The sequence below is a fragment of the Rhinatrema bivittatum genome, chromosome 9 (genome assembly GCF_901001135.1).
Source record: "Rhinatrema bivittatum chromosome 9, aRhiBiv1.1, whole genome shotgun sequence".
In the NCBI taxonomy this organism is placed as follows: Eukaryota; Metazoa; Chordata; class Amphibia; order Gymnophiona; family Rhinatrematidae; genus Rhinatrema; species Rhinatrema bivittatum.
Genome location: NC_042623.1, coordinates 229717741 through 229735423, shown reverse-complemented (window position 1 = coordinate 229735423; position 17683 = coordinate 229717741). Strand labels below are relative to the sequence as shown.

General features: G+C 48.5%; 1 protein-coding gene across 1 annotated transcript; it reads left to right on the top strand.

Annotated features, from left to right (window-relative positions):
- Nucleotides 1-10948: 10948 nt before the first annotated feature.
- On the top strand, nucleotides 10949-17666 carry LOC115099443. Its single transcript, XM_029617095.1, has 2 exons — nucleotides 10949-11200; nucleotides 17001-17666. Exons 1-2 carry the CDS (start codon nucleotides 11005-11007, stop codon nucleotides 17585-17587), a joined length of 783 nt encoding a protein of 260 aa, XP_029472955.1. The 5' UTR covers nucleotides 10949-11004; the 3' UTR covers nucleotides 17588-17666.
- The last annotated feature ends 17 nt before the right edge of the window (nucleotides 17667-17683 follow it).

Below are 17683 nucleotides of genomic sequence, written 5' to 3'. Positions count from 1 at the left end.
TAGGAGATCGCTCCTGGACCCCCGCTGGACCCCCAGGGACTTTTGGCCAGCTTGGGGGGCCTCCTGACCCCCACAAGACTTGCCAAAAGTCCAGCAGGGGTCCGGGAATGACCTCCTGCACTCGAATCATGTGCCGTAATGCAAAATGGCGCCGGCCATATGGCCGGCGCCATTTTGCAGTACGGCAATATGGCCATACGGCCATATTGCCGTACTGCAAAATTTAAGACATTTTGGGGGGGTTCGGGAGGGTGGGGGATTTATTTTAAAGGGTTGGGGTGGGTTTTAGGGTTGTTTTAGTGTGCCGGTTTTCCCGCCCTCCCCCGATTTACGATTTACACGATATTTAAAAAAACAAAACTGCGACGATCCGATTCCCTCCCCCCCCAGCCGAAATCGATCGTTAAGACGATCGATCACACGATTCACATCTCTATTACACATACAACCTGCTGCACATTATCCCCAACAGTACCCTCCGTCACACAAACACACACATCCATCCCCCAATACACATGCTCCATCATTTACAACCCCCCCTCCCCCCCTCCCCACCTATATCCCCATATATACATACACACACTGCCATGCACTCGACCCTTCAATACGCATCCAACCTACACTCAACCTGGACCCACGAACATCCTTCTTCTTCACAACCACATCTACTACCTAAAAAAACAGATCCATACCCTCAGGCAAACATATCCTATAACCCCATACATTAATTCCCCATATACCGCCACACACACTACACACAGTCTTATATCTCTGATATAGACACCCCCACCTATCAACACACAAACACACACCATCTCTGCCCCCTCATACACCCATAACCTCCATATACATCTCCACCACAAACCCTCCACAGCCGCCACCACCCCCCCCCCCCTACAAATCTAGATTGGAAAGCATTCTCGAAGCCACGCCTCTGCCTGCTTTCCCCACGTGCTTTCATTTTCAAGCTATTAGTGAGGCAATTTTCAAAAGAGTGCGGGCAAATGCAGTGTCCATGGGCACTTTTCCCCATGCGTTTTTACATCTGTTTTCTAAGGAACGTACACACATGCTTTTCCTTTGGAAATTTCTAAAGAAAAAAGAACCTGCAGAGGTTTGAACCTATTTTTCTGTGGGCATTTTACCAGCCAGAACAACAAAGTTTTGAAAATGCAAACCACGTGAGCTTTGACTCTCCTGACCTAACACCACACCAGGAACACCTCCATGAAAATGCAAATAAGTGTATGTGTGTTGTGGAACGAAATTTGTAGTTTGATCTACACAAACAGTGGGCAATATACAATAGTGTATATTTACACTATTATTCATATAAATGGACCAGATCCATGTCATTTATCATATACCTTATTTTATGAAAACTTGTAACTGAAAGATTATGGGCACTCTTGTTAGAATAGTATATACAAACTTAAATATTTGTTCCTCCCTGTAAACTTAACTAAACGACTGTATAGAAAAGATTGTAAATAAATAAATAAATAAAACCCTTTTATACGGGTAAAAGACTTTGAAAAATTTCCTTTCCAAACTCCTGCAGATGGTGCCCATTAAAATTAGGCACCATCTGCAGGAGTTATTTTCAGCAAATACAGCACTGTGTCAGAATGTTTTTGCCTTATATCCCTATTAATATAAAGTTTTAAGTTTGACAGGTCATGGAATCTGCCCAACTAATTTAATTTAGCTTTACAATTCCCATCACTCCGTCAGAGATCCTCTGTGCTTGTCCCATGCTTTCTTGAATTCAGATACTGTTCCATGCATCCACTACCCTCTGTGTAAAGAAATATTTCCTAAGATTATGCCTGCGTCTACCCCCGTCACACTAATCCCATCATCCCTCGTTCTAGAATCTCCTTTCCATTGAAAACAGCTTGCCTCCTGTGCATGAAAACCTTGGAGGTATTTAAATGTCTCTATCATAGCTGCCCTATCCCGCCTGGTTGATTCTCAACCCAGTCTTTGGGGCACACTTAGCCAGTCAGGTTTTCAGGATATCCACAATGAATATGCACGAGATAGATTTGCATACAGTGGAAGTAGAACGTGCAAATCTATCTCGTGCATACTCATTGTGGATATCATGAAAATCTGACTGGCTAGGTTTGCCCCAAGGACTGGGTTGAGAAATACTGCTCTAGGGTGAACATGTTTAGATCTTTAAGTCTGTCTCCATATGCCAGGGGTGGCCAGTTTGTAGGGTCCCTGGGAGTGTGGCAGGGGTGCCAGCTTATATATCACTATCTGCCACTCCCCTGGGAACTCTGACCCATGCTTTCCCCCTTCTGCAGCATTTCAAATCACCAAAAGGGCCAAACGCCAAAGGGACCCCTCTCGACCCTCTCGATCATTTGTCCTTGGGGGGAGTGCACAATCTCATCCCTAGCCTAAAGCAACGGATTGCCTTGAACCACCCCTGCTCAATACTGTTGTTATGTGTGCCGTCTGCGGCAGACCCGCAGCACAGCCCCCTCACCTTTCTACAGTGACTCCAGCTCCTGGTTCCTCTTCGCTGGTGCCAGTGGGCCGTCAGCTCCGTCCTTGGGCCTCCCCTGGTGCCTCTGGCCAGCTGCAGTCCCTGGCATTCCCGGTCCAGCCACCACGTCCATTGCTTCTCGTCGGGCCTCTCCGCATGGCCCGCGGAGAGACACTGCTACTTGGCACTTCACCCCTCCCTAGACGCACGCGAGTGCATCACTGATGTTTAAGTAGGGACCGCAGTGGGAACCTAGCCGCGGCCCCGGATGATGACATCAGTGGAGCTTCAGTATTTAAGCGCAGGCTCCGCTCCCTGAGGCACTCCACTGCCCACTCCCCTCAACTGAGAAAACTGTCCATTTAATCCTACTCTCTGTTTCCTGTCTTTTAACCAGTTTGTAATCCACAAAAGCTCCTTCATGTTGCCTGTTTCATGTCCTGGTCTTGTGATGGTCCCTGTATCTTCTGTTCCTGATGTCATGTTCCTGATGTTCCTTTCCTCGTCTCTGTTGCGCCCGTTGGTCGCAGATGGCTGTGACCTTTGCTGCTCACCTCTCTTTTCTCTGCACCAGCGATTCTCGAAGCCATGGCGGCCTCAGCCTGCAAACACCACCTTCCCTGGCGTCCCCAGGACGGCGTGGGCGATCCCGTCAGCCATCTTGAATCGGGGATTACCTAGGGCATGCACGCGTGCCAGTCCCTCTTTTATTCATGTCATGGCGGGAACCTCAGGGGCGTCCCCTCCGCATGACGTCACCCGCCAGAAGTATTTAACCCAGCCAGCCTATGCTTCCTACGAGTTAGCAAGGACTTCCTGTTTATTCCACTCCATTCGGAGACGCTTCGCTTCACTACTTGAACTGCTTCCTGATTCCCTGGACATATAATGCCTTAGGTACCCGCTCCTCGGGGGCCTTGTTACGTTCTGGCTATCCACTCCTCGGAGGGCCTTCCTGCCTGGAGATTCCTGTCATCCTGATTCGGGACCCTACCAGTTCAGCCTTGTGAGTGTTTCTCGCTTCCACTATCTTGCTGACAGAACCGCCGGTGTACCCCATGCCTCGGGCCACTACCGTGCTCATCCCAGCTACCTTTCTACACTACAGAGTATATACCATCATCTACTTCGCTCTGCTGATCTCCTGCACCTCTCTGAACTACTACTCGCTGATCCTCGGCATACCCCACGCTGCGGGCCACTACCGGATCTACTCTGAGGGGTGTCATCAAGAGAGGAGTTTCCTGGCATATCCTGCTCTGCGGGCCACTACCAGGGATATCATCATTGAGCAGTCTTACTACTCTGGACAGTGTCTTCTCTTCACGCTGTGGGTGCTACCCACGATTCCAGTAAAATAAAGTCTCTTACATCTGTGTCCGTCTCTGCTGAGGCTACGCCTATCGTAGTGAGTTCCCACAGGGCTCTTCCCTGTGGGTGGAGTCACCTCTCACTACGATCCAAGGTCCACAACCACACCAGATTATAACACTAAGCTTCGCCTTCCTGGTCTTTTCTTTCATCCACCCCTCCAGGTGTGCCAGTGTTGTGGTTGTATAGGGCACTTTGTGGCACAAGGCCTGCCTTCGCTGGTCAAGTCTTCGGAAGTCCCTTGTTTTTAATCACTGAGGTTCCATCCCTGGTTCTGAGATCCTGAGTCTCTGAATCCTGTTCCTTGTCTTTGCAGCTCCTTGTCCAGCTTCCATAGCTAAAATTCAAGTCCAGAGTCTGCTTTGCCTTCAGTAAGATCCACTACCAGCCCTTAGGTTGTGTAGGGCGCACAGCAGTGCAGGACGTTCTCAGAGTCTTCATCATGTTTCCAGTGCCAAGACTTCATCATGTTCCATGCCTGGAGTCTGCTTTGCATTTAGCGTGGTCCGCGACCAGTGCCATGGGCTGTGTAGGGCTCACTGCGGTGTGGGGCTCTATCCACACCTGAATCTTGAATCCTGAATCTAAGCCTGAGTTTGAATTATGAGTCTGAATCTTGAATCTGATCCTGAATCTGAATCCTGAACCTGAGTCTTTGTCTAAGTTCCAAGTCTTCAGTGCTTTCATCTAAGTTCCAAGTTTTCAGTGCCTTCGTGTACGTCCTTGTCTCCAGAGTCATCTTCCATCCTTGACCTCTGTCTATCCTGATGCGCTCACCATTCCCAAGTGCCAAGTCTGAAAGGCTTTTGAGTGGCTGGAGGGCTACCCCAGAGACCAACATTGCATTGTTGGGTCTCACTCTTGGTGCGTGCAGGTTTAGTGGAGGCCTGAGTGAGCTACGTTCCAAGTCCCAGCTATGTTCCAAGTTCAGCCCGTGCCTGGATATGCTCACCTCCTGTGGTGTGTACCTTGGAGCCTCACCCTGACGTAGTGCCGTGGTCCAAGAGATTGCGCTCTCTCAAGCAAGCGACCACATTCCCGTGCTTGCAACAATATTATTGTCAATATGTGTACCATTTATTTTTGGGGAATAGTATATGCCACTTGATGACAAGTTATTAATAAAATAACATAATTATCATCATCATAGTTTATTTCTGACATGCTTTTCCACCAATAGAGTTCAAAGCAAGTTACAATCAGTTAAATAATAAATACTTACAATGGGTCAGATCAGTTAGATAAAAGAACAACATAAGAGTTCATTGACATTTCAATATATAACACTTTTATAAAGTAGCACACCACATTTTCTCTTACAGAATACCAAAGGATCTTGTTATAGCATTGAGTGTAACTCATAAAATTAAGCATCACTCCCACTATCTATTGTGCTTGCTGAAACATAATTATATGAAACATTTTTTGGCAATACACACCTTGATTACCTTATTTCTCTTCTTCTATTTCTCTCCCTTCTTCTTTCTCTTTCTCTCTACACCACTTCCTTCTTCCCCTGCTCCTCATTATTGTCTTCTTTGTCATTCCCCTCTCCTAGATTGACTTCCCTCAGGGTTAGTGATTGGCTGCCATGGATGTGCTCCATAATGCTGTAGCTACTCATCCTGGTCCCCTGCTACTTCTCTCCCTCCATTTGTTCTTCCATGATTCCTTGCCTATGTTTATGTTCCTTTCCATGTCTTCCCATTTTATCTTCTCTCTTACTTTCTTCCATCCCCTACTTCATCATGCTTGCACTCCTGCCTTCTGTGTGTCCTTTGCTGAAGAAGTAGGAGGGGCTGGGAGATGGAAGAAGGAGGAAATTGTGGCTGTTATGTGCCCCGCCCGCGGCCGTCCCGCGCATGGGACCAATCACCTGCATAATTCCTCAGCGGGTCCGCGGCGGCGGTCTCCAGGCCTTCCACTGCGCGCCAGGCCTCACACCGAGGTTCGGCGTCTTCCTCCATACTAGCCACGCCCATACGCATGTGCACACGGCCTGCCCCGAGACTTGTAGGCCCGAGGTCAGGACCGGGTTCTGCGGCGCGCCCTGATTGAGCTACGATATATGGAAGTTCCTGACTGCACTTCCTTGCCTTGGCAATCAGGTTCGTACTCTGCTAGATTGTCTTCGCGTTTGTTCCTGCTTGTTCCTAGTCTCGTTCCAGGATCCTACTGTTCCAGTTCCTTTCCTGTCCTGTTCCTGTAACCTCGTCCCTGAGTCCTGTCTGTTCCTGTGTTCGTCTATCTGCCTTCCTAGGTAGTACCCTTGGACTGACTTCTGGTACTGACCTTGGCTTGTTCTTGACCTGTCTGTCTGTCTGCCGCCTGCCTCAAGGACCTCTGCTTACCTCTGACTACATCTGACCTCCAGTATCTGAGCCTTGCTTCGGTGACCACTCCTCGGACTGATCTATGGACATTGACCTTTTGCCTGCCTGTCCACTCTTCCAGATTCTGGCTCTGTTCCTCGCCTTGTCTTCACCAACTCTGTTCTGGTTCTCCTTGCTCCAGCTCGAACCTGACCGCGCTCCTTCTCTGTCTGTGGGCATGCCGGACTATCATTCTCCCAGGAGACCCTGCGAGGCCCACCTAAGTCCAAGCGGCCCAGGTCCCTACGGGCTCCTGCCGGGGGGACCTTGCTTCCAGTAGTGAAGCTCTACCTAGCCTCTGTCTCCTTCAGTGCTCTGCTCCCTGGGGCCAGTTACCTCCTGTTTCCTTTCAGAAGCCATTCCACCCTTGTCCCAGGCCAAGGGTCCACCCTTGAGCGCAACAGTGGCAGTGTGTGAGAGAGAGGATTTCTTTTTCTTTGGTTGCTTTTCAAATGCTGCTCGTACTGTGGGGTGTCACAGTGGGTTGTTTTTATTTCTTCCCAACCATGGGCAAGCTGAGAGCTTTCCCAGAAAATTGGAATTCAGATTCTAAACTAAAAAAAAAAAAATCTCCAGAATTAACATTGAAAGTTCCCAGCTAAAAGGTAGATTTTCTAAATCTACGCGCGCGCGAACAAAAGTACGCCGGATTTTATAAGATACGCGCGTACCTGTGCGTATCTTATAAAATCCGAGGTCAGCGCGCGCAAGGGGGTGCACATTTGTGCAACTTGCGCGCGCCGAGCCCAGCGCGCGCTGTCCGTTCCCTCCGAGGCCACTCCGAAATCGGAGCGGAGGGAACTTTCCTTCTACCCCCCACACCTTCCCCTCCCTTCCCCTACCTAACCCACCCCCCGGCCCTATCTAACCCTTCCCCCTACCTTTGTTGGCAAAGTTACACCGGTCGGAGGCAGGCGTAACTCTGCGTGCGCCAGCAAACTGCTGGCGCGCCATCACCCGACCCGGGGGCTGGTCTGGAGGCCTCAACCACGCCCCCGGGCTGGCGCCACGCCCCCAACACACCCCCCCGGAACGCTCCGAAAATCGTACCACCCACCCAGCACGCCCCCGACATGCCCCCCTTGCGAAGCCCTGGGACTTACGTGCGTCCCGGGGCTTGCGCGCGCCGCCAAGCCTATGCAAAATAGGCTTTTAAAATCTGGCCGTAAATGTCTAGACATCTAATTTTTCCAATACATTTCAGGTGGAGATTAAAACATCTACCCCTTTCTCTTCCACCAAGCTACCTCAAAAGTAATTGTGTGTAGGCTACTGCAGCCCACCAAATTGAAAGGCACATAGCTGTCCAGCTTTCCTGAATTGGCTTGCACTGCCATCTTGTGGCCTGATCCACTTCTGTTATTATATTATTGGGGCAATCTTCTAATAGCCAATGTGGTTGCCAACTTCACGGCTGCTTTAAACGCATGTGCTTTACCCAGATTTTCAAGGGGAAACCAAGCGGGCATATTCATGGACAGCACATGTGTTAAAAGGGCTCCCATACTTTGTAGCTGCTTTTTTTTGTGTGGGAAGCAGTGCCTGTATTTTTTTTTAAATGTCATGTGCCTGTCCTATTTATCAGTTACAGGACAGAAAGAGCCTTGTTTTCCAATTATTTTCCTGAGGCACAAAATGGGATGAGAGTCTGTTCTATGACGGCGTACTGGGGGCAATTTTTAAAGCTACCCGCACTGGTGCCTAAGCCTTTGGGAACATCCCCCCCCCCCCCCGCCCAAGGCTTTGCGTCGGTTATCAAAAGGGGAAAGCACGAGCCCTACAGCCATCTAAAAACCACCTCAGGAAAACCCCGCCCACAGAGATTTGCACCCGCTTCGGCTGTGGGTACTTTTTCCCTGCAAAACAATGAGCGTGGTTTGAAAATGCCTGAGTACCTGTGTTCTCGCATTGCCTGCCCCCCTCGGGAACACTCTCCGCTCAGTGCGGGTAAAAGCACTCACATGGTGGAATGACAGACCTAGTTTTACCTACATGAAGGGTGGGCAATAAGCCTCGAAAATTGCCTCCCTGTCATAGAAAATATCCTAAGCCTTTTATCCTGCTAGGGACCAGTTTTCTTGAAGTCATCTTCCTGATGCTGGAGTTCCAGTGTTGGGCTGAAGTAATTCCTGGTTCTTCCCATCTCTATAATTTGGGGAATGCAAGGTCTGACACCCCCTTTCGTTTCTAACCTTCATATCATCTCTCATGCCCTCATCTTTTTCCAAGTTCCATTACTGCAGTGCATGTGACCTTGTCTGTGACTGAGATAATTCTATGGCTTAACATTTACAGAAATCCGTGCAAATTCCCATGGAAAGCATGGGAGAAGGAACTCTTCTTCCTACAAGAGGAAAGACTAGAGCAGTTGGAGAAGTTTGTCCTGGAGAGTTGGAGGTGGTAGATGATTCTCATTTTGTGTCTATGGGAAGAATGCTTAGTACATCTGCCCCTTAGTTTGAAGCTACAACATTGGTAATTTAACTTCATCTTCCCTTAAGAGATATCCCATCCATTCTGTGAAGTACAGACAGAATGAAATGTGATCTGAGAAAGTCAGAGGACTGGTTACGTGCTTAGCAGCTAAGATTCAATCCAAAGACGTGTGGCGTCATGCATTGGGGTACTGACAAGCAAGGGGGCAATACACAATAGGGGAAGTGATAATGGGTGTGCACCAAGAGAGAGACTGGCTGATGACTTGAAGGTAGCGAAACTGTGTGAAAAGCTGTGGCTAGAGCCAGAAGGGTTCTAGGGTGCATAGGGAGAGGCAAAACTATCAGGGAAAAGATGCAAATGCTGCCGCCATACAGGTCATTGATGACACCTCACCTGGAATAGTGTGCCCAATTCTGGAGGATGTTCCTCCAAAAGAATATAGTCCAGAGAAAGTGCAGGGTCTGCACCAAACCCTTGTGATGAGATTTAAAAACCTAAATATGTATACAGGAAAGGAGAGATGGGAATTATTATAGAGACATTCAAGAACCTTAATGCTATAAATAATGCACAGGAAGAAAATCTTTTCGGTGGAAAGAATATCAGCACTGAGGCTCCAAGGAAAGTAGACTTGGGAGTAACATCACAAAATATTTCTTCACAGAAAGAATGGGAGATGTGCGGCGTGGACTCCCTGTGGAGGTGGTGGAGACAAAACCAGCAATAGATTTCAAGGAAGTCTGGGATAAGCACAGAGGATCCTAGTGGTGAAGATCTCAAGGGAACAGCAAGAGCTCAGCTGAAGTTTGAGGCATTACAGCAGGAATGATATTTTGAGATGAGCCTTCTGCTCCTTATTCACCAGCTTTTCTTATGTGAAGGCAGCTCGAGCTTGTCTCAGGCTGCCGCAGATAACTCGGGGCTAGGAGCCCCCCCTGCCCCCTCTGCCCCCCTTCATGCCAAGGGGGGGCAGAGGGGGGTGAGCAACCGATGAGGATGGCAACAATTTGAATTACTGCATCCTCATTGGCTGCACAGGGGCTCAAGGAGTTTTGGCGTGGAGAGCTGACTTCAGTCATCTAGTAGCGGCGAAGCAAGCAGCAGGTTCTTTTGCGTTTGCTCCGCGGCTATTGCCTGGGTTTTTTCACGGTTTTAGTTGGGTTTTTTCCTTCATTAACTGGTTTTCAGCAGGGATGAAGCGTGTGAGAGCCCGCTCTGCGAGTGACAGACCAGAGATGAGGAGGGGCCTATCAACGTTGGCCGGCAGCGAGGCCTCTGGGGAAGTGGCGATTTCCTCTTCAGCCAGGCCCCTTTCGGTAAGCAGTCCTATCTCGGAGATCCCCCCTCTGGCTCCCCCGCCAGCCCGATCCCCCCCAGCCCCCACGGTAACCTGTTTTTTGGACTCCGGGGAGAGCGGCCCGGAGTCGACTGACCCTCCATTTTTTGTTCAGGTCGCTCCCCCTCACTCACCGTCTCCGCCTTTCTCTCCCGTCGTGTGCTGGGAGGCCGAGATTTCCCTCGACATGTCCGGCGGTGTGCTTTCCCCCCACCTGCCCCATTCGAAGGCCCCACCCCCACCCCCGCTGTGGTTCGCATCCCATCCACTCATTCCATCCCTTCTCCCCCTCCAAAATCTATACCTCGAATGCAGACGTGATAGGGAAGAAAGCCGGGCCTCTCCGGAGTGAGCAGCAGCAGGCCCCGCCGGCTTCGGTATTGGAAGGGGCGGGACAAGAGAAGGCGGCACCTAGGGGGCGGAGTCGGTTAAGGATGGGCGGAGGGAGGTCGGACAGAAGGAGGGCTGCCGGCCCAGCTCCCACAGGGCAGAGAGAGGTTAGGCAAAGGGAAGGTCCCTGTTTCCAAGCCAGCTCAGCTCCTGCAGGGCACTCGTGTGGGCACTACAGTTACCAGGACAGGAGGCAGGGGAAAGAAGGCTGTGTCAGGGCTGGCTAAAGCAGCGGGTGCCATCAGAGGTCATGTCTTAGGGCGCAGTGGGTGGCCCCGTTCCAGTGCCCCAGTTACCGCCCCATTTAAGACAGGGGTCCCAGGAGGGTCAACGGTTGAGCTGATAGCGGACATTGTGGGCCAATATATGGACTCATGCTTTGGGATTAGATCCCAACCTTGGGGTAGGGCGGAGCATGGGAGTAGAGGTGGCATAGGGGGTTGGCCTTTGGATTTTGGGAGCGAGGTAATGGAGGAGGAGATGCAGGATGGGCGAAGGTTTTTGGAAGGGCAGAGCATTATAAAGGGGCAAGATGCCAGGAGAGCTGTTTCACGGGACCACGTCCCTTAGGTCAGAGGTATGGGGTAGCGGGTGCGATGGGAGCTAAAGGGGAAGAAAGGGAGGCAGTGTTTTTTGCAGCTCCAGAGGAGGAAGAGTTTCCAGGAACATCAAAGCAGGAAGCGAGGAGAGAGCAAGCATGCCAGCAGGGGCCGGAGGGTCACGTTGGAAGGCGATCGGACGAGGCGGTGCGACCGACAGATGTGTCGGGATATGCTTCCAGAACAGGGACAGGTAAGACAGATGTAAGCGAAGAGAAAAGTGTGAAGGGGACGCCAAGAAGAAGAGGTCGAGGGTGTCTAATTCTTCCAGTTTGTCTACGACATTGTCTAGCCCGGAAGAGTTAGGGCCATTACAGAGGGTGGTGCTAGTGGATGGGCCAAAATAGGACATGGGTCATCCAGCTCTGGCATCGTTAATGGAATTGTGGGAGGAGGTGCCGAAGAGGCGTCAGGCGGATTCGCAAACGCAGATTTGTGAATATTTTTAAATTATTGGAAGGAAGAAGGGGGGAAGAAAGGATAAAAAGAAAGCCAAGAAGAAGGATAAAAAGGACAGTACAGGGCCAAAAATTTCCAAAAATATTGTGAATTGGACAAGGGGTTTCTTAAGGCTAGTGAGTGTGGTGGGACATTTTGATGCGACCCAGTATGGAGCATTGCTGTCCTATGCGGACAGCATCCTGGGTGCATTCAAGGACTATGAAGGTTGGGCTTGGCTCAACTATGATGAAAAGTTTCAGGGCAAGATGGCTGGGAAGAGGTTCATGTCCTGGGGGACTCAGGACATTCATCTGTGGCTCACCCAGATGACCATTAAGGGAGTAGGCATGGGGAAAATTTCTGGAGCCGGGGAAGAAGTTAGTGGTACACAAAGTGGGAATATAAAGGGATAGGGGACCAGTGGTGGCAAGAGTGGGTCCTTTCAGGGGTCAGGGGGAGGATGTAAGTATGAGACGAATAACAAAAGGTTCGGGGGAGGTTCGGACATCTGGCGCTTTAACAAGCTCACATGTCTTTTTCCAGAGTGCAAGTTTAGGCACGCCTGTGCCTCCAGCGGAGGGGCTCACCCCACAACCAAGTATCCTCAAGAACAGAGTACCGCCTTTAGTAAGGGTGGTAAATCTTAAGGTTCTTGAGCATAAAGCAGAGTCACCGATAGCCATTCCCATGTTGAGGGAGTGGTTGCGGTGTTATCCCGATGCGGCGGCAGCAAGATTTATAACGTGCAGTTTTAGTTTTAGTATACCTTACGAGGGGCCACGTCAGGCTGGGTGGGTGTGAAATGCAAGGTTGGCTTACAGATTGGCAGAGGTGGCCAGGGAAAAGTTGAGTTCGGAGATGCAGTTGGGGCGGGTGGTTGGGCCATTTGACAGACCTCCTTTCCCTAGGATGCATTTGTTGCCGCTGGTTGTTATACCCAAGAAGGCAGTGGGAAAGTTCAGGTTGATATTGAATTTGTCCTCCCCGGAGGGGTCGTCGGTCAATGATTTCATTCCACGTGGGAAGTGTACTGTGAAATATGCTTCTTTCGATGAAGCAGTTAGTTTAGTACGAGGAGCGGGCCAAGGCGCGTTACTAGCCAAGGCGGATATAGAATCAGCATTTTGGTTGTTACCGATCCATCTGAACAGCTTTCCCTTGTTAGGTTTTGGTTTTGAAGGGGGTTATTTTGTGGATCGTTGTTTACCCATGGGTTGAGACTTTTAGTACATTTATTCAATGGTCGGTTGTGAAGCATACGGAGTGCGATGCAATATTGCATTATTTGGATGATTTTTTGTTTGTGGGACCAAGACTCACAAGTGTTTGTCAAAGACAGTTGAATGGTTTTCTAGGCTGACATTCTTAGGCATTGAACTGGATTCAGTTGAAATGGTGTTGCGGTTGCCAAGGGAGAAGGTAGTTAGATTCAAGGAATTAGTTTGGTTAAAGGGTCAAAGAAGGTGACGCTAAAGCAGATACAATCACTGATTGGCTCCCTCAGCTTTGTGTGTCGTGTGATTCTCATGAGTTGCGCTTTCATTCGTCGGCTTTCTCTGCGAACAGTAGGTGTGAAGGCAGGACATCATTTTATTTGGGTGACGCAGGCCGTGAAGGAGAAGTTGGGAATATGGGAAAGGTTCTTAGATTCCTATAATGGAGTGTGCATGATGCTGTACTCAGATGCGGCAGGGGCAGTGGGTTTGGGGCTCTATTTTCAGGGGCAATAGTGCGGGAGGAGTGGCCGGTGGAATGGGTGGCAGAGGGAATTACTAGGAATATCACATTCTTAGAGTTGTTCCTGATAGTGGTAGCCATGGTCATTTGGGGGCATAGATTGCAGAACAAAAAAGTAGTGTTCTGGTGTGACAACCTGGGGATTGTGCAAGTGATCAACAAGCAGTCCGCCAGATGTTCTAGGGTAGTGGAATTGCTGCGGGAATTGGTTTTCTTGTGCCTGACGTGGAATGTTACTATCAAGGCCAAGAATGTCCCGGGTAATTTGAACCTGATTTCCGATGCTCTTTCTCGTTTCAAGTGGGATATCTTCAGGGCGTTGGCTCCGCAAGCGAGTGCAAAAGGAGAAGCCTTTCCGGAGCATCTTTGGCACCTTGGCAGGATGACACATGGAGATTGATTCAGCAATCACTGGCGCTGGCTACTTGGAGATCATATTTGGAGGGTCAAGGAGTAGTATCTCGTTTCTTGCAGAGCTTGGGGTGGCAGGGAGGGTGGGTTCTCAAATGCGACGTGATTCAGTTTATTATGTGGGTCAGACGGACTGGTTATTCATTGCGACCATGCATTCTCAGTTAGCAGGTTTTGCCTTTTTTCAAAAATTGGGAAGCTGGGGTCCTCCAGCCAGAAGTTTTTTGGTAAAGAAGGTGTTGGAGGGAGGGGGGAAGGGAATGGAGAGAGTCGGGGACAAAAGGCGACCGATTAGATATGCCGATTTGTTGAGGATAGCCAAGCAAGTGGAGCATGTTTGCTGGTCTCGTTACGAAGTTTTGTTGCTTCGGGCTGCATTCTCACTGGCGTTTTTTGGGGCCAAGCAGGTCAGTGAGTTGGTTGCCAAATCCAAAAGGAATACCTCAAGGGCAGGCTTGCTGGCCCAGAATGTTTGGGTTGAGGAGCATTCAAAAATCCAATATGCAAAGGGAACAGTTAGAATCCAATTGAAATATATGTAAAAGCTCTGTCTAAAAGATCATAAATTACCATATTTGAAATCCCTGTTAAAAGATTTTTTTACTTTTATTCAAAATACATGTAAACATTAATTTTTTAATTTTAAATTTTGAAAATATTTATAATTAAGAGACAAAGGCCTCAGAACTGGTATCAGAAGGGTCCGAAGACCTCAAATTGTCAAACCAGTAAGTTCAATCACTGGCCTTTATAGTCTCCTATTTTTTAAATTATAATAAAATGCAATAACTGCAGACTGTTTTTGAATCTTTATGATGCCAATTGTCCCATCTGAGAAAATCGCAGGTATCTCAGCAAATTAATGCTGGTGTCACGATAAGTTATTAAGTTATTTATTGCACTTTGTGGCATTCACAGATGTTATTCCATTGTTAGGGATGTGAATCGTTTTTGAACGATTAAAATTATCGTCCGATAATTTTAAAATCGTTCTAAACCGTTAGAGTACACGATACAATACAAATGCCCATGATTTATCGTCAGGAGCATTTATATTGTATCGTTAAATAGGGCACGGGAATTATTTGGGGGAGGGCGGGAAAACCGGCACACCAAAACAACCCCTAAACCCACCCCAACCTTTTAAAAGAAATTCCTTACCCTCCCGAACCCCCCCAAAATGTTAAGTTACCTAGTGGTCCAGTGGGGGGGGGGGGGGGGGGTATCCCGGCGCGATCTCCTGCTCTCGGGCCATCGGCGCCATTTTGGCCCGAAAAAAAAACCCCCACCCCGACCCTTTTCAAATTACCCCTTTGCTTCTCCCACCCTCCCGACCCCCCAAAAAACCTTTTACATGTACCTGGTGGACTAGCGGGGGGTCCGGGAGCCATCCCTTCAATCGTGCCAGTGCCAGTGCTGGAGGTTTCAAAATGGCACCGATCGCCTTTGCCCTTAACTTGTCACAGGGAGCGACCGTCGCTCCCTGTGACAAGGTAAGGGCAAAGGCGATCGACTGCCAGTATGGCTCCCGGACCCCCCGCTAGACCACCAGGTACATGTAAAAAGTTTTTGGGGGGGTCGGGAGGGTGGGAGAAGCAAAGGGGTAATTTGAAAAGGGTCGGGGTGGGGTTTTTTTTTCGGGCCATTGGCGCCTTTTTATCAGTGGTAGCCAAAATGGCGCCGATGGCCCGAGAGCGGGAGATCGCGCCGGGGACCACCCTCCCCCCCCCCCCCCACTGGACCACCAGGTAATTTAACTTTTTTTTTGGGGGGGTGGGGTTTGGTGGGGTTTTGTTTATCTGCTCAGGCCTCACTAAAAAATTAACAATGTGAATTGGAATCGGAACGATTCCAATTCACAATCTCTAATGATCTGATTTTTCCCTCCCACCATCCGAACCTGATCGTTAAGACGATCGGGCACACGATTCACATCTCTATCCATTGTTGTATAACCTATTAATGTCCTGGCAAATTGTAACAGGAATATAATGCACTATGTTTCTCCATGGTGGTAAAACACCTATCGAGTCTGGCAACTTATGTTCGAATTGTAAGCCCTGAATCTTGTATCTTCTAGCTTCTGAAGAAATGTGTTGTAGTTTCAGAATGGTTTAATGCTGAAACTTGCCCGACATGACCAAGTAGCAAAGTTCTAAACTTGCTGCGAATTAGTGTGTTAACAGCAAGTCTGTGCTACAAAAATCAACGTGGCAAATATCAGAAACTTGTTACATGTTTCTTATTCTTCGCTGTAACAAGTCAGTGCCGCACACCTCCACCGAAATTACTGTGTTGTCAACAAGTCTGTGCTACAAAGAATCATCAAGGCACTTATCTGAAACTTGTTGCATTTTTCTTGTGTTCTTCACTATAACAAGTCAGTGCCACGCATCACCGCCAACGTTAACGTTTCTCCTAAAGCTTCCTCAGGGCAGATTACAATTCAAACATAAGTTGCCAGACTCGATAGGTGTTTTACCACCATGGAGAAACATAGTGCATTATATTCCTGTTACAATTTGCCAGGACATTGGTAGTTTATACAACAAAGTGCAATCTGTGCATTCACAGATTGCACTTTGTGCAATCTGTGAATGCCACAAAGTGCAATAAATAACTTAATAACTTATCATGACACCGGCATTAATTTGCTGAGATACCTGCGATTTTCTCAGATGGGACAATTGGCATCATAAAGATTCAAAAACAGTCTGCAGTAATTGCATTTTATTATAATTTAAAAAATAGGAGACTATAAAGGCCAGTGATTGAACTTACTGGTTTGACAATTTGAGGTCTTCGGACCCTTCTGATACCAGTTCTGAGACCTTTGTCTCTTAATTATAAATATTTTCAAATTTTAAAAATTAAAAATTAAAAAATTGTTTACATGTATTTTGAATAAAGGTAAAAAATCTTTTAACAGGGATTTCAAATATGGTAATTTATGATCTTTTAGACAGTTAGCTTTTACATGTCATTCATAAATCCAAGACAGATCAGAAGGGCAGAGGGCATTGGATTTCTATGGTGCCAGCTAGTGAAGAGGTGGCATGCACGGTGCGTAGTACCAAAGCGTTCGTATGGGTCAGACTGGCAGTCCAGGGAACGTTTTTGGTGCATGAGGATGGTTCGCTCCTGACCATTTTTCAATTCTCCAAAGTCTTGAAATGGGCAGTGGAGGGTTTAGGGTGGGAAGCTGAGTACTTCACGCCGCATTCGTTTTGGATTGGGGCGGGAACCACAGCAGCAGAATTAGGTTTGCCAGCAAGGATGATTCAAATGATCGGGAGATGGAAATTGGATGTGTATAGGTCATATGTCCGAAAGTGAGGATTTGGGGGGTCAGGGGTGGCAGGTGCGATACAGGCATAGGCATAACAGGTTTCTTTTCTTTGCAGAACGGCAGAAGTTTCCTCGCAATCAGGAATGTGCTTGGGTCGTGGGCCATTCCTTCGTTCACTGGGCGCAGCGGAGGGCAGCAAAGCAAGCATATGGAGAAAACTTGAACCTGGACACTAGCAAGTGGACAATCCAGTGGTTTGGAAGCTGGGGCATGCGCTGGGGGCAGTTGTCATCTTTCCTGCAAGACCAAAAGGGGATACGGTGTTTTCCACGGATAATGATTGTGCATTTGGGGGGTAACAATATTGGGAAGTCGTATTGTCGAGATTTGAATATGAATATGAGGAAAGACCTGGTGGGTATGCTGAATATGATGCCAGGCATGAAAATTGGGTGGTCAGATATTATAATCCGAATGAAGAATCATGCAGAGCCCTTATGGTGTTGGGGAGTCAAAAAAGTGAATCGCCAAATTGGCAAGTGGCTGGTTCAAAGGGGTGGTTTTTGGATACGGCACTATTCATCGTGGGAATTGATAGGCGGGTTTTTCAGGAGTGATGGGGTCCATCTTTCTGATATCGGGAATGACTTGTTCAATAATGCGTTGCAGGAAGGATTGGAGCAACAAATCCGTTATGTGTAGGGCTGCAGTGGGGGCACAAAGATAACCATGCGGTTATTTTTGTTTGTGGCAGAAACCCGAGCCCTAAGTGGTATGTTTGTATTGCATTGTAAAGGT